Source organism: Monodon monoceros, unplaced genomic scaffold (genome assembly GCF_005190385.1).
Source record: "Monodon monoceros isolate NGI ecotype Baffin Bay Population unplaced genomic scaffold, NGI_Narwhal_1 Super_Scaffold_10, whole genome shotgun sequence".
NCBI lineage: Eukaryota > Metazoa > Chordata > Mammalia > Artiodactyla > Monodontidae > Monodon > Monodon monoceros.
The window spans coordinates 51,477,262-51,493,193 of NW_021703766.1; the positions used below are offsets into that span (position 1 = coordinate 51,477,262).

At 55.9% G+C, this 15,932-nt stretch overlaps 2 protein-coding genes across 8 annotated transcripts in view; one reads left to right on the plus strand and one right to left on the minus strand.

The window, feature by feature from the left end:
- Positions 1-4,044: 4,044 nt before the first annotated feature.
- Positions 4,045-8,498, minus strand: RRAS (RAS related). 2 transcript variants are annotated; one of them, XM_029211022.1, is made up of 6 exons: positions 8,304-8,498; positions 6,286-6,373; positions 6,068-6,170; positions 5,882-5,990; positions 4,811-4,929; positions 4,403-4,734 (listed from the first exon to the last, which is right to left on the minus strand). In XM_029211022.1, exons 1-6 carry the CDS (start codon positions 8,454-8,456, stop codon positions 4,650-4,652), a joined length of 657 nt encoding a protein of 218 aa, XP_029066855.1. In that variant the 5' UTR covers positions 8,457-8,498; the 3' UTR covers positions 4,403-4,649. The 2 variants fall into 2 exon arrangements, with proteins under 2 accessions (XP_029066846.1, XP_029066855.1); XM_029211013.1 differs by lacking the exon at positions 8,304-8,498 and having other exon boundaries at positions 4,045-4,734; positions 6,286-7,907.
- Positions 5,902-15,932, plus strand: part of SCAF1 (SR-related CTD associated factor 1) — an 18,482-nt gene continuing 8,451 nt past the window's right edge. For 2 of the 6 annotated variants that reach the window (XM_029210954.1, XM_029210999.1), the window contains exons 1-5: positions 10,258-13,206; positions 13,455-13,512; positions 14,256-14,350; positions 14,660-14,760; positions 14,846-14,961. In XM_029210954.1, the coding sequence (XP_029066787.1) occupies positions 13,006-13,206; positions 13,455-13,512; positions 14,256-14,350; positions 14,660-14,760; positions 14,846-14,961 (571 nt within the window). In that variant the 5' untranslated portion in view covers positions 10,258-13,005. Of the gene's footprint in view, positions 6,019-10,007; positions 10,195-10,257; positions 13,207-13,454; positions 13,513-14,255; positions 14,351-14,659; positions 14,761-14,845; positions 14,962-15,932 lie in introns of those variants that run through there. The other 4 variants (XM_029210989.1, XM_029210964.1, XM_029210979.1 and 1 more) reach the window with 4 other exon arrangements.

The following is a 15,932-nucleotide window of genomic DNA, read 5'->3' on the forward strand; positions in this document are numbered from 1 at the left end:
GCCCACCCCAAAACTTAATAACTTGAAAACAACAAACATTTACCATCATCGGGTTTCTGAGGGTCAGGAATTTGGGAGCAGGTTAGCTGGGTGGTACTGGCCTGAGGTCAGTCGTGAGGGTGCAGTCATCATGGATTTGACTGGGGTTGAAGGATGTACTTTTAAGGTGGCTCACTCATGTGGCTGTTGGCTGGAGGCCTCAGTTCCTTGCCATGTGGACCACGCCATAGGGTGGCGGTGGCTTGAGAGTCTTCCAGACATGGCAGCTGCTTCCCCCAGAGTGAGTGAGTGAGGGGAGAGAGCAAGGAGGAAGCCGCTCAATCTTTATGTCCTAATCTCGACCATTGTACACCATTGTTTCTGCCATACTCTTCATTAGAGGAGGGTCATTAAGCCTAGCATACACTCGAGGGGAATCAAGGTCTGCTTTGTGAAGGGAAAAGAATATGAATTTTGGGGTGTATTTTTAAACCAGCACAGGCAGTGATGGGTGTTGGGAGTTAAGCAGCTTTCTCTTTGCTCCCTGAGATAGGCTTGAGGGTGGGTCTTTGTTCTCAAACCGTGAAACTACAAGGTCACGAGTGGATTGGCATTTTAGAGGTCGGCCTGCAGAGTTGAATGTGGATTTCTGTCTTCTCATGCCTTCTTAGAGTCCTTGAAGAGCTTGTGGAGATGTAGACTCATGGGCTGTTTCTCAGCTCTAATGAGTCAGAACCCATTTTTTAATAAAATCCTGGGAGGATTCTACCATACATTCAAGTTTGAGGAACAATGTTCTAGAATAAGGGTGTTAAAAATTTGGAGGTTGGGAATTACCTGGTGGTCCAGTGTTTAGGACTCGGTGCTTTCACTGCAGCGGCCTGGGTTCAATCCCTGGTTGGGAAACTAAGATCCTCAAGCTACACAGTGCAGTCAAAAAAAAAAGTGTGGAGGTCAACTGGCAGTCTACTAGAACCCAGCCTATAAGGTAGTGAGTAAGCCATTGTTCTAGAGTCTGGACACATCCTCAAAGATAGACCATTGGTATTCTTTTTTTGTGGTACTCGGGCCTCTCACTGTTGTGGCCTCTCCCGTTGCGGAGCACAGGCTCCAGACACTCAGGCTCAGTGGCCATGGCTCATGGGCCCAGCCGCTCCGCGGCATGTGGGATCTTCCCGGACTGGGGCACGAACCCGTGTCCCCTGCATCGGCAGGCAGACTCTCAACCACTGTGCCACCGGGGAAGCCCACCATTGGTATTCTTGAACTCTGGACTTGGCATTGAAGATGGCTGGTCAGTAGGTAAAGACCAAACATGAGATTTAAGGGTGGATCATCAGGGACTTCCCTGGTGGTGCAGTGGTTAAGACTCCACACTCCCAATGCAGGGGGCTCAGGTTCGATCCCTGGTCAGGGAACTAGATCCCACATGCATGCCGCAACTGAGAGTTTGCATGCCACAACTAAGGAGCAGGCAAGTTGCAACTAAGGAGCTCACGTGCCACAACTAAGACCCAGTGCAACCAAATAAATATTAAAAAAAAAAGGGGGGGAGTGGATCATCGGCGTTCTAGATTCTCTTCTGGGTGAAACTGAGGAAGAACCCCTGTTCTAGAACCTTGGATATTGGCTAGACCATGACCAATGTTATCAATTCTAGAGCCCTGGTTTTACAGGTCAGAGGAGTGATAGCATTTGAGGACCGCAAGAGAGTGAATGATGGGCCATTCACTTTCTAGAGTAAAGATGGGTCATTAACGTCCTTGAACTCTGGCTTGTAGCACATCACGAATGCATCCTCTGAGAGGGAGTGGCATGTTCAAGTCTCTGGACTGGGATGTTATATTGGAGCCAAAGGTTCCAGGATTGTCCCAGGTTAGAGATCCAGGGCAGAAATTGGATAATGTGCTCAGAAAGTGACTTGTGGGGACAATATCATCCCTTTGGGGACAGAATAACCTTGTGGTTGGCCTTTGGAATTCAGTTTACCAAATTTGAATCTCAGCTCCAGCACTGACCAGACGAGTTGGATGACAGCTTTCGTAGTCAGCTTTGTCATCTGTAAAATGGGCTTTTGTCAAGACAAAGGAAAACAATGCGTTTGAAGTGCTGTTCAACACTTAGCTGCTGTTACCCATAGCAGGAGACCCCGGGGGGCTTGGTGGAGGTCCAAGAGATGGCAGGAGGGGGGAGAGGCAGAGGACGACAAAGATGGATAAAGAGAGGGACATTAAAATCCCAAGAGACTTGGAATTTTGACAAGCACTGCCAGGCCCAGGGGAGGGCAGGAACCAGAGACTCACAGGCGCACACATAACCTAGGGAGATGCCAACGGGGCCATCCCAGCCTCTTTGCTGTTGTCTGATGAGCTTTGGCATGGTGGTGACTGCAAACCTTCCAAAAATGGCCTGCCAGCTGTCATGTGGGTTTTGTATGTGTGCCTTTTTTAGGGGCAAGCGGTAGCTTTCGTCACCTCCTCAGAGTGCCTCTAGATCCTCTGAGAAATGGGGTGTCCCGGCCAAGAACTTAGCCCCATTAGACAATGCAGAAAAGACTCAGGCCTTCTGCTTGCGGCATGTTAGCGGTGGGACCCTGGGGAGAGAGACGTTGGCCTGGGACTCACTGGTTCCTGTTGAGAGCTCCTCACCCCTGGCTGGGGCTTAGGTAGGGATGTCAGATCTTATCTGAGAGCTGATAAAAAAAACATCCCCATCCCACAGGGGAGGGCCCCCACTGCACAGAGCTTCTGGGGGCAGTGGGTGGAGGGTGAACACGCAGCACAATGTATCTGAGCCACGCTTATTCCCAGGGCGGAAGGTTGAACCCAGGCCAAGGATTCTGTGATAATGAAACCCGGAAAGGGATATTTAGCTAATCATTGTTCTAATCTGGAATACAGAGGGACATTCATGGTTCTGGGGCAGGAGAACAGTGGGGCCTCCGTCGTTGCTCCTGGGCATTTAGCATGTCCCAGGCGCTGCTTTCATTCTCTAGTTGCAGATCGGGCTCCTAAAGGCCTCTGGCTCTGGGAAGTGGCTCTGTGGTCAGCCCCTCTTTACAGATGAGAAGACTGAGACACACTTGCCCAAAGGCACTCAGATGGGAGGGGGCAGCGCCAGATTTGAATCCAGGCAGCCTGCTGCTGGGGCCACGCAGGGTCATTGTCTGCCCTAGAGCCAGAAAGCGGGTTCTGGGGTGGGTGTGAAGGGAATATTTGGGGATCGAGGCCCGGAGATTCTGTTGGGACTAAGCAGATGTAGGGGTGTGGGAGCACATCATTGACTGGTGACAGTTATAAGGTGGAGGCCAGAGTTCCAGGGCACGGGGGCATCTTGGTTGAGATTTCTGGCCTGGTGTGTTGAGTAGGTGTTGGAGCTCAAAGGTGGCCTGTCAGATGAGCCTGGGAGATAGGGGAGTGGTGGTCTCCAGTTCCGGCTCCAGCCTTCCAGGTTAGCAACTAGAGTACAGAATTGGGGGCCCTGATTCTCAAATTGAAGTGTGTTGTCACCTTATCTGCGGTGGCCTTAAGATGCCCTACACTTCAGGTCCCCCCAGGAGAGAGGCTCAAATGGGGTGCGTCCACACCGGCCTCCAGTTAAATTCAGGGTTTAGACTCAGATGTCAGCCCAACTGAGAACTTTCTAGAACAGAACTTGCCAGTCGGCTGCTTGGACACCAGCCCACCTGTCCCTTCTCCCTCCTGCAGCCAAAACGTCTTTCTCAATATACATTGGAGGTGGGAAGCAGGTGGGCAGGGTTTGTAGCAGTTGCTGCCTGTCTCCAAGATCCCAAAACCTCCTAGAACACCACTGTCCCATAGACCTTTCGGCAACAATGAGAATGTTGTATATTTGCCCTGCCCATTCGGGGAGCTGCTAAGCCACATGTGAATACTGAGCTCTTGAAATGTGGCTAGTGTGATTCAGGAACCGAGTTTTAAAATTTTATTTAAGTTAAATTTAAATGGCCACATGTAGCTTCCGGCTGCCAGACTGAAAGGTGCAGTTCTAGAGCTTTCCGGGGGGGGGGGGGGGGAATGTTTTTTTCAAACGTTAGTACTTCGGGCTGCATGTGGAATCTTAAGTTTCCCCACCAGGGATCGAACCCGCGACCCCTGCAGTGGAAGCGCGGAGTCTTAACCGCTGGACTGTCAGGGAAGTCCTCCTCAAATGTTAATCCTCATCCCAACAAAATGCCCACAGAAACAGAAAAGGGTGCAGTCGTGCTGTTGGAGTGGGAGTGGGGGTCCAGACGCCTAGCTTGGCTTGTTCTGTATATCCCCCGTCCCTCCCCAAGCAAAGGGTCCAGTGGTTCTCGGTGGATGGTTGTTCCTGGAGAGAGGCTTTAGCGTGTCTGCGCAGCCTGAGTTCACCCACCTCCCCTGCCCTTTTCCCTTTTTAAAAAGCACCTCCTGACCTTGGCAGTGACGTTTATTTCTCTGGGGGAGGGGAGTTATATACAGCAGTGACCCGGATGCCCGGGAGCCCTCACCCTGGGGCTCGGGTGGGGGAAGGAGGCGGTGGCAGAAGGCACACAGTGGTGATGGCCCCTGGAGGAGGCCAGGAATCACGGGTGGGAGTGTAGTGTTCCTGGGAGACCCAGATGGGGAAAGAAGCTCGGCGAGGGCAGCTGGTCCCGAGAGCTCGTGCTGGTTGCTCCTCTCCCGTCCCTACAGGAGGACGCAGGGGCAACCCCCCTCCTTCTTCCTGGGGGCGCTGGGAGGGCAGGGCGGGAGCTCTTGTTCCTGGTACTTCCTGCGGGAAGAGGCTGGTGAGTTTGGGCCGCAGGGAGGGGGATGGTGGAGGACGACGGCAAGGGCGCACTGCTCACCGGACGGCCCGCACCAGCTGCTCGAAGGCCTCATCCACATTGAGGCGCAGTTTGGCTGAGGCCTCGAAGTAGGCCACGTGGTGGGAGGCGCTGAAGGTAGAGGCTTCGGATCGGGGGACCTGGGGCGTGGGACACGGAGGAGTCAGGTCCCTGCTTTCAAGGCTGGTCCCAGGGACTTCCCTGGTGGTCCAGTGGTTAAGGCTCCTCACTCTCAATGCAGGGGGCCCAGGTTCCATCCCGGGTGGGGGAACTAAGACTCCACATGCCGCCTGGTGCCACCCAAAAGGCTGGTCCCAGCTGGGGGAGGCAGAAAGACACACTGTGTGCTCTAACTGGGGTTACATACAGTGAGGGCTCAAGAGAAGAGGAAAACGTCCAGGAAGGTCCTGGCGGAGATGCCCAGGGGGTTAGCTGGGTGCCATCTAAGTAAGGAATCAGGGAAGGCTCCAGAGACCTTCTCCTGCAACCGAGTTGTCAGAGAAACAGAAAAGTCAGGGTGTTCCCAGCAGAGGCCCAAGCAAAGTCCCAAAGGGTGGAAATCCGCAAAGGCTTAATCGAAAAGACGAGTTCTGTGTGAAAATCACACAGTCTGTGTGTATAGGGAAATGGTGAGAACAGAGAAAGGAAAGGACAAGATCATGGAGGGCATCAAAGGCCAGGTGGCAGAGCTGGGGTGCTGGGGAGCCATGGGAGGGCTGTGAGCAGGGGAGGGGCAGCCAGAGTGAGAGGTTGACTGGCGGGGAGAAACAGGAGGCTGAGGCCAGGGTCCAGGTAGGAACAAGAGGAGGGGACAGGACAGAACATTGGGGCTGGTTGACCCTGGGGGAGGTGCCCTTTTTTCCATCCAGCCACCTCTCCTGAGAACGCCTGTGTGCAACGCTGTGGACTCAGAAGGTCCAAGGTGGGGCAACACGTCTAGTGGGGTGTGTGACAATGGACCGAGGGAGCCAGAGGAGGATCCTGACATGAGGAGTCTCAGGAGGTGCACCAGAAGGAGCCTCCCAGACTGAGATGAGGTCCAGTCGTTCGCGGCGGGGGGGTGGGGCGGGGGGGTGGGTGGGTGTCCCAGACCTGGCGCTGTGTCTCCAGATCTGCCTTGTTCCCGACCAACACGATGGGGAAGTCATCTCGGTCCTTGACTCGGAGGATCTGCGTGAAGAGCTTGCCCACCTCGTTGAAACTGCGGATGAAGCCAGAGGTCCAGACAGGTGCTCACCCCCAGCGCCCCCCCTGCTCCCCACCCCCCATCACTCTCACCTCTGCCGGTCGTTAATGGCAAACACCAGCAGGAAGCCATGGCCGGCGCGCATGTACTGCTCCCGCATAGCACCGAACTCCTCCTGGCCAGCGGTGTCCAGAACTACAGGGAGGGGAGAGGGGCCTCTGTGGGGACGAGGGTCCCTCCAGCCACCCACCTCCCCCCAAGCCTTCAGCCCTGCCACTCCCCCTCCCACCATCTCCCCTGCCGCCCTCACTGTCTAGCCGGGCTGGGACGCCATCCACCATGCAGATCTTCGTGTAGGAGTCTTCAATAGTGGGGTCGTAGTCAGACACGAAGTAAGACTGGTGGGGTGGGAAGAGGACACCTTTACCGCAGTGTCCCAGCAGACGTGATGTAGCCCTGCCTCTGAGCTCCGACTTTCTCGGCCCCCCTCCTTCTGGGTCTCTTCCCCTCTTTTGAGTCTGTCTCCCTCTCTCTGGGTTTCTGTCCCTTCCCATGGCCCTCCCCAGGCTCCTGTTTCTGTCTCCTGGTCCTGTTTTTCTGGTATAAAGTACATTTCCCACATCATGATTACAATCCTGGCTATGTGGCATTGAACGAATCACTTCCCCTCTCTGAACCTCAGTTTTCTCATTTGTAAAATGAGGATAAAAATAGCACTAGGCTTAATCCACTGTTTGTGAGATTCAGGGAAAATCCCTGTTCAGTATTTAATATATCCCCTGGGCATAGTAGGTGCTCAGTTACTGAGAGCCACTGTTGCCCAGAATACCTTCCTGTCTATAGCTCTCCCTCCTCCTCCTCCTCTTTCTCTTCCCTCTTTTTTTTTCTTCTTCTTCCTCCTCCTCCTTCTCCTCCTCCCCCTCCCCCTCCTGCTCTTCGGGCAGCTTCCAGTGTCTCCTCCCAGGGGAAGGTCCCGGTTCCAATCCGGCTGCGGAGAAGCTGCCCCGCCCGCGGGCCCGGCCCCTCCCTTCCTGCCCGCCTCCAGCCAGGCTTTGGGCCAGCTTTGGGTCTGCCCCTGGGTGCAAGGGGCCCAGGGCTGGGGCATTTCTTTACACAGACAGGGGCTCCCTTGCAGGTGCTGGCTGGGGTCTCTTGAGCGGGGGGGGGCCTCTGCGGTAGCATCTCAGTAGCGGACACCTTTCTAGGGTTTTTCTGAGGTGGGAGGATTTCCCTCGGGAATGGGGTGGAAGTTTCCTGGGCAGGGGTGGATTTTCAGGAGAGAAGTGGTGACTTGGCAGCTGGGGGTCTGCAGGCTGCATCCTGCCTCTTAGCGGGGGTGCTTGGCCCTGGGGGGATTAGGGGTGTATCTGCAAAATACATCAGGAGAAGCTCAGGGGTGAAAACTGGGGCCTTGGGAGCATTTGGGAGGTTTGTCATAGACTATAGAGTCTAGAGAATCTTAAAGACCCTGAGATGCATTTAAGATATCAGAGAAACTCCCAAGGAGCAGGTCTTTCTAGGGGTGTCAAGAATCTGGGGACTTACTCCATGGAGATGATTTGGGGGCTAGCCAGAGTTTCAGAGAGGGGCTCGGGGAATCGGAGTGGAGGAAAACTCAAGATGGAGGAGTGGTGGGTTTTCCTTGGGGAAGGGTGGGGGTCTGGGTCTGGTGAGATAGGGGAACCCCAGAACTTGGGGTCTTAGAGTTCTCTGGAATGGCCAAGGGGCAGGATCTTTTTGAAACCTCTCAGGTCTGAGGGTGCCTCTCTCAGGACTGGGTGGTCCTAGACGGGCCTCAGGGGCAAAGCCTGGGCATAATTTCCAGTTTCTGGGGGAGGTCCCTGGGGGAGATTCCAGACTGGGGGAATCTCAAGGGCATCGGGCACAGGCATTCTCTCAGGTTCTGGGTGGCTCAGAGGGGAAGTTTGGGTCTGCGATTTGGGGGAGATGGTGCTCAAGGTTGGGGGGAGGCGGCACCTAGGGGGGTGGGGGCCCATGAGAGTGCTTAGGGTCTGGATGGGATGACTCTTCTGGATTTAGAGTGCTCCCAGGAGGCACCCACGGTCAGATCAGTAGGGAAGCGGGGTCTTGGGTACTGGGGGTAGGGGTGGTGGGTCTCAAGATACAAGTACAGGAGGAATGTCCCTCATGTAGTGGGTGGAGGCCCTGAGGGGCTCAGGGTCACATCTGAGGGGGACTTTTTTAAGATTAGAAGGCCTCACAGGAGGGTTTCAGTGATGGATCGAGGGGAAACCGGGGTCTCAGGGATCCCGCAAAGGGCTCAGTTCTGGGTCCCAGGGGCACCCCCCCGGGGTGAGGGCCCACTACCTGGATGAACTGGATGGTCAGCGCGCTCTTGCCCACGCCGCCGCCGCCCACGACCACCAGCTTGTGTGTCTCGCTGGGTGGGGGGTCCCCGGGCCCCGGCCCCCCGCCCCGGGGCCGCCCCCGCCCTGTCCCAGACGCCGCCCCGCTGCTCATGTCGCCACCGCTGCCGCTGCCGCCGCTACCGCCTGGGGGGGAACCGGGCGGGGCCTAGGGGCGGGCCACGCTAATAAGGCTACTGCATAATCATGAACTCCAGCAAGAAGGGCTAGTATCTCGGGACACTTAAGAAGGAGGCACGGCCAGGGAAAAGGAGGAGCTATGATAATAAGAGTAGGGGAACGGCGTTCGCTGAGAAGGGGAATTCCAAATGGGGCGGGGACACGCTAATAAGAGAACTGGGCTCACCCCGAGCGGCGCCACGCGCTCTCGGCTGGCCGGCCGTCTGCGGGCGGGGATATGCTAATAAGCTCTCACTCTCTCTTCCCGATGGGTCGGGAAGATAGCTCGGGGTGGGGCTATGCAAATGAGGAACCCCGTGATGCAGTTTCTCAGGGCACCATCTCCGAGGCCTTGTTCCAGTAGGCGGAGCTCGCGGACTCGCGCGCGGCCGTATATAGGCGCGCTCCGAGAAAGTAGCAAGTCCTGAGGGGTAGCTCAACCTCCGTCCTGGGATCCTAGCCAAGCTCCCAACCCGGGCGTCTGGGCTGGATGCTGCAGGCTCCGCCCGCTAAGGGACCCAGGCTTCCGGTTCCCGCTGTCCCAGCCAAGCGGAAGACAGACTGGGAGGGAAGATGGGGCCCTGGAGGGGGGACAGCGGGTAACTGGGCAGGGAGGGGCCGTGAGATCACTGCATTCCTAATCCATGAGCCAGTTCGCCCAAGCCGGGATGCCTGGATTATGCCTGGTCTAGGGTCAGGATTTCTGGGTCTTGAAGGAGGAGGAAGCTGAGAGCCCAGACCCCTAGGAATACCTAGGAGAGAATAGGGCTGGAAGCTTGGACTCCTGGGTCCCCAGAAGGAGGGGACCTGGGGGTCCTTACTACTAGGTTCGGTAAAGGAGGGAAGCTGAGGGCCCAGACTCTTGGATCCAGAGGTTGGAGGGGCTGGGGACCCAAAATTCTGGATCCGAGTTAGGATGGGGAACCCGAACACTCGGGTTAGTGTAAGGTAGTTGTTTGAGACCAGGAATGGTCTGAGGATGGCTTGAGGGCCCGACCGCTGGATTTAACAGGAAGGAGGGCTCGGCTTCTGAGTCCCAGGGAGGAGGGAAATGTGAGTCCGGACTCCTCTGTTCTGAGTGAGAGGAATCGGAATTTGGACTTTTTCTGTCCTAAATGAGGAGGATGCTGTAGGGCTGCGCTCCTTGGTTCTAAATTTAGAGAGAAATTGGTATCGGGATTCTGGGATCCCTAGAATGTGGGCGGTGCAACTCCCAGCCTGTCCTGTGTTTTTTTTTTTTTTTTTTTTTCCTACGGCCCACTCCGCGGAACTACAACTCCCTCGCATCTGTCACGCTGACCGCTCTTTCCGTCACTTCCTTTTCCGCCGCTCTTTCCGCGCGCGTGCTGGGTACTTTGGGGGCCTAATCGCGGCCTACCGCAACCCCGCCCACTTCACCCCTCACCCCGCTTGCTGTCCCCGCGCGGCGGAGGCGACGCGCGGACTACGCCTCCCGGCGTGCGTCGCGCGCACCCGGCCTATGTGTCCTATTCGTTGCTGGGAAACTGAGTCCGGAGCCTTCCCACCAGCCTTCACGGCACCGTGCTTGATACTTGAAGTCCCGGCAAGCTCGGCGGTGTTTTAGCTCCACCCCTCTCCTCCCTCTGCTCGCGAGCCCCGCCCCAGCCCGCCCCGCCCCGCGCCGGGGCCGGAGCCGCAGCCCGAGCGGCGGGGTAAGATGGCGGCGGCGGTCCGGGCCGCGGGGCTCGGGCCTATCGGGGTGGGCGGGGCGGAGTCGGGTCACTAGTTGTCCCGGGGTCCTCCCGGCACGCCGCAGGGCCTAGAGGGCTTAGCGGGTCGGCCTCGGGCCTGGTAGCGGCGGCGGCGCCTGGCGCCGAGCGGAGGGCCTTCTGAAGGCCCCGGGACGCGTCTGTGGTCCCGGGGGGCATCTACGGGGCGTCCCCGAGAGGATTGGGGGCGTCCACAGGGCCTGGACTGAGACTGAAGCCTGCCTTCTATCATATAGCTGGCTTGGGTCATTTTTGTAGGCACTGTTGATCGTCTTTATGAGCTGACCGGAGGCTAGGGTCTGTTTAGAGGGTTCTGGGGCCATCTTGAGATCTTGAGATATGTCCCGGGGTGAAGGTGATCTGCAAGAGCTGGGGAGTATCTGCACAGCCAACTATAGCGCCTAGGGTATGTCTGTTAGGGCTGGGAAGTGTCTACATGTGCTGACCTGAGGATGCGGCTCACCTACAGGGGTCTGGGGCCATATAGCTGGGCCTGGAAGAACTGTTCCAGGGCTAGGAAGTCTTTTATAGATACCCAGAGGAGCGGGATGTACCCACGAAGGGAGAGAGGCAAATACTGAGATGTTCTGAGAGGCCTGGATGGGTCTCCAGCTGTCTGGGGAGTGTCTAGTCTGGGTGACAGGAGGCTGGGGGCAGTTAGAAGGACCTGGAACCATCTAGGTGGCTTTGAGTGTGACTGCAAATTCGAATGCCTTTGGGGGGGCCATGTAATTGCATGGAGAATAAGACAATGAAGAGTATTGGCAAATTTGCCCAGCTGTATTGTACTTGCCCTTAGAAAGTAATTCAAATGCACAATGTTGAAAAATTCTGCGTGGCCCTGGGGCTACAGAGAGAGTTAGAATTAGTCCTCTTTGGTCTGGGAAGGTCTATAGGATCGTCTAGACTCATCTAGTGCTGTGCTTTTCAAACTCTTTTGACCTTGATCTACAGTGAGAAATACATTTTTTCATTGAGACCCAGTGTACACCGTCATATGAATTTCATACCCAAGTCCCATTAATTAGTATTTTCATTTACTTGTGATGTATTGTGAAGAATCTTCTACTGTGTTCGATTTGCTTTGATAACAAGCTATTTGTAAAGCACTGAACTGCTATCAAGTTTATAGTTTGGGAAACTGATCTAGAGGGACCTAGTAGCGTCTGCAGAGGCTTCTCAGGTATAAAAGACCTAAGGAGCCGGGGGTGTGTCTGCAAATCCCGGGGCATGTGTGAATGGGCAAGGGAGGATGTTCATTCTACAGAGGGTTTGGGGCTCTGTGGGTCTGTAGTCAGCACATCTTGATTAAGCTTCTCTTATGTGACAGACGCTGTTCTACGTAGCGTGTGCTCCCCCCACCCCCACCCAGGTGCCGAAGAGCAGCGCCAGGGCTGGGAACTGTCCAGAGGGGCTTATCAGGGTGAGAGTTGTCTGTGGGAGTTCGGGAAGGAACTGCAGTCTCTTAGAGAGCCAGGAGGCAGCATGGGAGAACTTTCTGAAAATCTGGTACGAGGGAGACCAGGGCCGAGATCTTTTTTTTTTTTTTTTTTTTTTGGGCAGGTATGCAACCGAGGGTGTAGGGGAGACCGAAGTAGGGGAAACCTGGGCGTTAAAGGCCGATGATAGGGCTTCCCTGGTGGCGCAGTGGTTGAGAGTCTGCCTGCTGACGCAGGGGACACGGGTTCATGCCCCGGTCTGGGAAGATCCCACGTGCCGCGGAGCGGCTGGGCCCGTGAGCCATGGCCGCTGAGCCTGCGCGTCCGGAGCCTGTGCTCCGAAACGGGAGAGGCCACAGCAGTGAGAGGCCCGCGTACCGCAAAAAATATTGTTACTCTGTATCTAGCCGATGATAATTATTGTTACTCTGTATTGTTACTCTGTGTCAGGAGTCTGTCACCTTTCACTTCTCACAGGCTTTCTCTGACTTAGATACTCCTATTGGGCCCACTTAGAGCTAAGCACACGGCGTTGAGGGTTAGGGGTTTTGAAGCTTTCTAGGAACTGTGGGACCAGATATTTATTGTCTTCAGAGTAGGAGATTTGACAGTTGCAGGGAAGCCTATAGCTGAAATCTTCGTATTTTCTGAAGCCCTAATCAAGATCCCCATCAGTCTGAAGAGTGATTTTTCACCTTCTGTATAACCTAAGAATTTCTGTGACATGGCAAAGCCTTGAGCCGCACTTCCACACAAGGGGCAGACAGGTGATCGGAGGGTGCTCCCTGCGGCGTCTAGTGGACAGCATTCCTGAAGTTCGTGTTTTTGTTTTCAAAGTGGCATACTGGTTTTGTAGCTCATTCTATTATAGTTCCATCCTCTGTGTGTAAATACATTTTGTTGGGTCCCTCACCATCGAGGAGAATCGATGCTTTAGGAAGTGGCGTGGTGTTTGAGGCGCACCCAGCACACTGGCACGTATCTCGGTTTGGGAAAGGTGGGTTTATGAGACTTCGGGGCAGTGTTTGAAATCACAACTCAACAGAAAAGAGTCTTGGCTCCCGTGAAGGCGGGCTCCCGTGAGGTCTTAAAGTTTGGTTGTGGGGGAAGGTGCGGGAACTGGGGAGGGGTGTGTGGAAATAGGCCGGGAAGGCCTCCCTTTGGCAGAGGAGGCAACAAATTCAGACAAGGGAAGAGGGTTGCTCCAGTCCCTCTAGTGTCTGCACTGGGCCTGGTACTTGCCCGGGCCTGGGATGCGGTGGAGGAGAAGAGGGATGCTGAAGGGGATACAGTGTTGGAGGCCCCTGAGGTCTTCATGTCCGTCCTCTCCTTCCGCCACCTGGCACCACCGTGCCCTGCCCACCAGCCTCTACTCCAGACTCTCCCCCGCCTCCACCACCAGGTGACCATGGAGGAAGAAGATGAGTCTCGAGGGAAGACAGAGGAGTCAGGCGAGGATCGGGGTGACGGTCCGCCAGACAGAGACCCTATGCTTTCTCCTTCTGCTTTTATCTTGGTGAGGCAGCCAGACGCCTGGGGCCGAGGGAGGGAGGGGCCGGGAGTCCAGATTCCAGGGCCCGGACTCCTGGACTCTTGGGAAAGGAGGGGTTGGGGGGCCAGGACTCTTGGCCTGTCTGTAGGGTTTGAGTCTGGTTGTAGGGGTGTCTGGAATGGCTGTCTCCCAGCAGCAGAGCTTGTGACCTTCCGCATGCATCCCCTGACTGCTCTTTCTTTCCACCCCCTTCACCCTCACTTTTCCTTCAGCGGGCCATTCAGCAGGCTGTGGGAAGTTCCCTGCAGGGGGACCTGCCAAATGATAAAGGTATGACAGCTTCTGGTTCTTCCCAGCCCCCTGCCCCATCTCTGCATTCTTTCTCCTAATCTCATTCATATTCGCTTTCCCGAGGCCTCCTGGGTGCCACCCTTGTGCTGGCACAGGGAGCCCAAGATGGGTTGGACTCCGTGGCCGTCTTGGAGGGGCTCACAGTCTGGCAGAGGGGAGACACAGTCCCAGCACAGAAGTAGCCCGAGGCACCGTGAGAGGGCAGGAGGCCCAGCTAAGCTGGTGTGGAGGGAGATGGGGTCCAGGAAGGCTTCAGTGAGGAGGTGACAGGGGACCTGTGTCTCTAAGGCTGTTGAGCATTGTCTGGTGAAGAGGAAAGCCTTATAGGTGGGGGCGGCACCAGCAGGCACACAGCACAGGGACCATGTTGCTGGACCGAGTTGTGGGTCTTTGGGGCTGGTGGGCAGAGGATGTTGGTGGGAAGGGAAGCAGGATTGCTCCATGGGGACTGGGTCACAGCAAGGCTTAAAGGCCAAGCTGACTTGTCTGGACTTCATCCTGAGGGTGGCTGGGAGGACAAATGGGTGAGAGAGTTGGTGCCTCAAAAGGGTGTTGGGAAGTCCTTCTGGGACCCAGGATGGGAAGCGGTTGGATGGAGGCTGGGAGAGTAGGCAGGAGCTTGGTTCCTTTGTCAAGAGCTAGGCAGGCTCTTTTTCCTCTGCCAAGCAAAGTCTCTGCAACTAGTCCCCTGTCTCCAATCCCCCATGCAAATCTCTCTCCAGATAGTTCTCGGTGTCATGGCCTTCGATGGAGGCGCTGTCGGAGCCCACGTTCAGAGCCCCGTTCCCAGGAATCAGGGGGGACTGACACGGCTTCTGTGAGTAAGAAGAGGGGGCTAGGGACCTCGACTTCTGGGGCTGGGGGAGGAAGGTCACTGGGGCCTGGATCCCTGAAATGGGGAAATGGAGTTGGGGACCCAGGCTCCTGGGTCTGGGGTGCTGATTGGGGGCAGTGTTGGAGGCTCTGAGGCCTGGTCCCTTGGGTCCTGGAGGCAGTCAGGTTGAGGAGTCAGTTGGATCCTCGTGTTCTCATGAGGTCTCAGATGTCTGGGTTACTGAGAGCTTAGGGCCTGTGTGGGCCCTCACACAAGCAGACACAGGGTGGAGCCCCTCCTGGCCTATTCCAGGTGTTGGACGTGGCTGCCGATGGCCTCCTCGCGGGGCTGGTGAGCATCCTGGATCCCCCAGATACCTGGGTTCCCAGCCACCTGGACCTGCGGCCTGGCGAGTGAGTATCTGGACAGCTGGAGTGGGAGAGGCCCCTGGCGTGGGAGTTGGACGCACCTCTGAGGCTCACTCACCCCGTCTTGCAGAAGCGAGGACATGCTGGAGCTGGTGGCCGAGGTCCGAATTGGGGACAGGGATCCAGTCCCCCTTCCTGTACCCAGCCTGCTGCCCCGTGTCAGGGCCTGGAGGACAGGCAAAACGGGTATGTGGGACCAGGGCTGAGTTGGCAGGCAGTCAGCCTAGGTGTCGCGTGAGCGTTAGCTGTTGTTGGTAGTAATAGCGGTGCTGAGTACGTCATTTAGACAAAATCTGTACTGTCATGTCTTTCTCCTGTTAGACTTAAGTAAAGGCTGTATGCACGTACAGATGTAATTAAAGTTAAAACTGACGTGAGAGCTACCATGTGGGAGCAGCTAGCGTGCGTCCGGGGCTTCTGAATATCAGTGTAACTGCGTTAGGAATTCGTCTCCCCAGGACGGGGGACTGTCAGCGTCTCCGACTCCAGGAAGAGAAAAGTCTGAAAGAGGGAAGTCTCTTGCTCGAGGTGGCACAGCCAGTTGCTTAGTGGTGACCCTGAGCCCAGGGCCTTCTGTGTGTAAAGTGCAAGTTTTTGACTTCTGCGATGTGCACCTGCCCAAGGGAGAGTCTGCTCCCTAGCCCTGCTGCACACGGTGGTAAGCCCCTGAGCAGTGTAGAGCAGAGGGTCTCAAACTCGAAAGGGCATCAGAATCACCACGGAGGACTTGTTAATCCACAGGTCACTAGGCCCATCCCCAGGGTTTCTGATGCAGCAGGCCTGGAGTTGGTAGGGCCCGGGAATTTGCATTTCTAACTAACTCCCCAGTGATGCTGCTGCAGATCCCCCGGGACCCTGATGAGAACCCTGGGTTTAGACTTCCCTTCTGCCACGTAATATCTTGGGAGGGGTGGAGGGGAGAGGAAGACGTAGCAGAAGGTCAGCTACGAGCAACTGTTCTGCCAGAGGCTTGCACACCCTCTGAACCAGTTCACGTTTTCCTTGTCCTTTTTTTTTTTTTAAGATTTAACTTTATGTATTTTTGGCTGTGTCGGGTCTACACTGCTGCGCGTGGGCTTTCTCTAGCTGTGGCAAGCAGGGGGCCACTCTTCACTGCAGTGGTGGCTTCTCCTGTTGGTGGAGCACCGGCTCTAGGC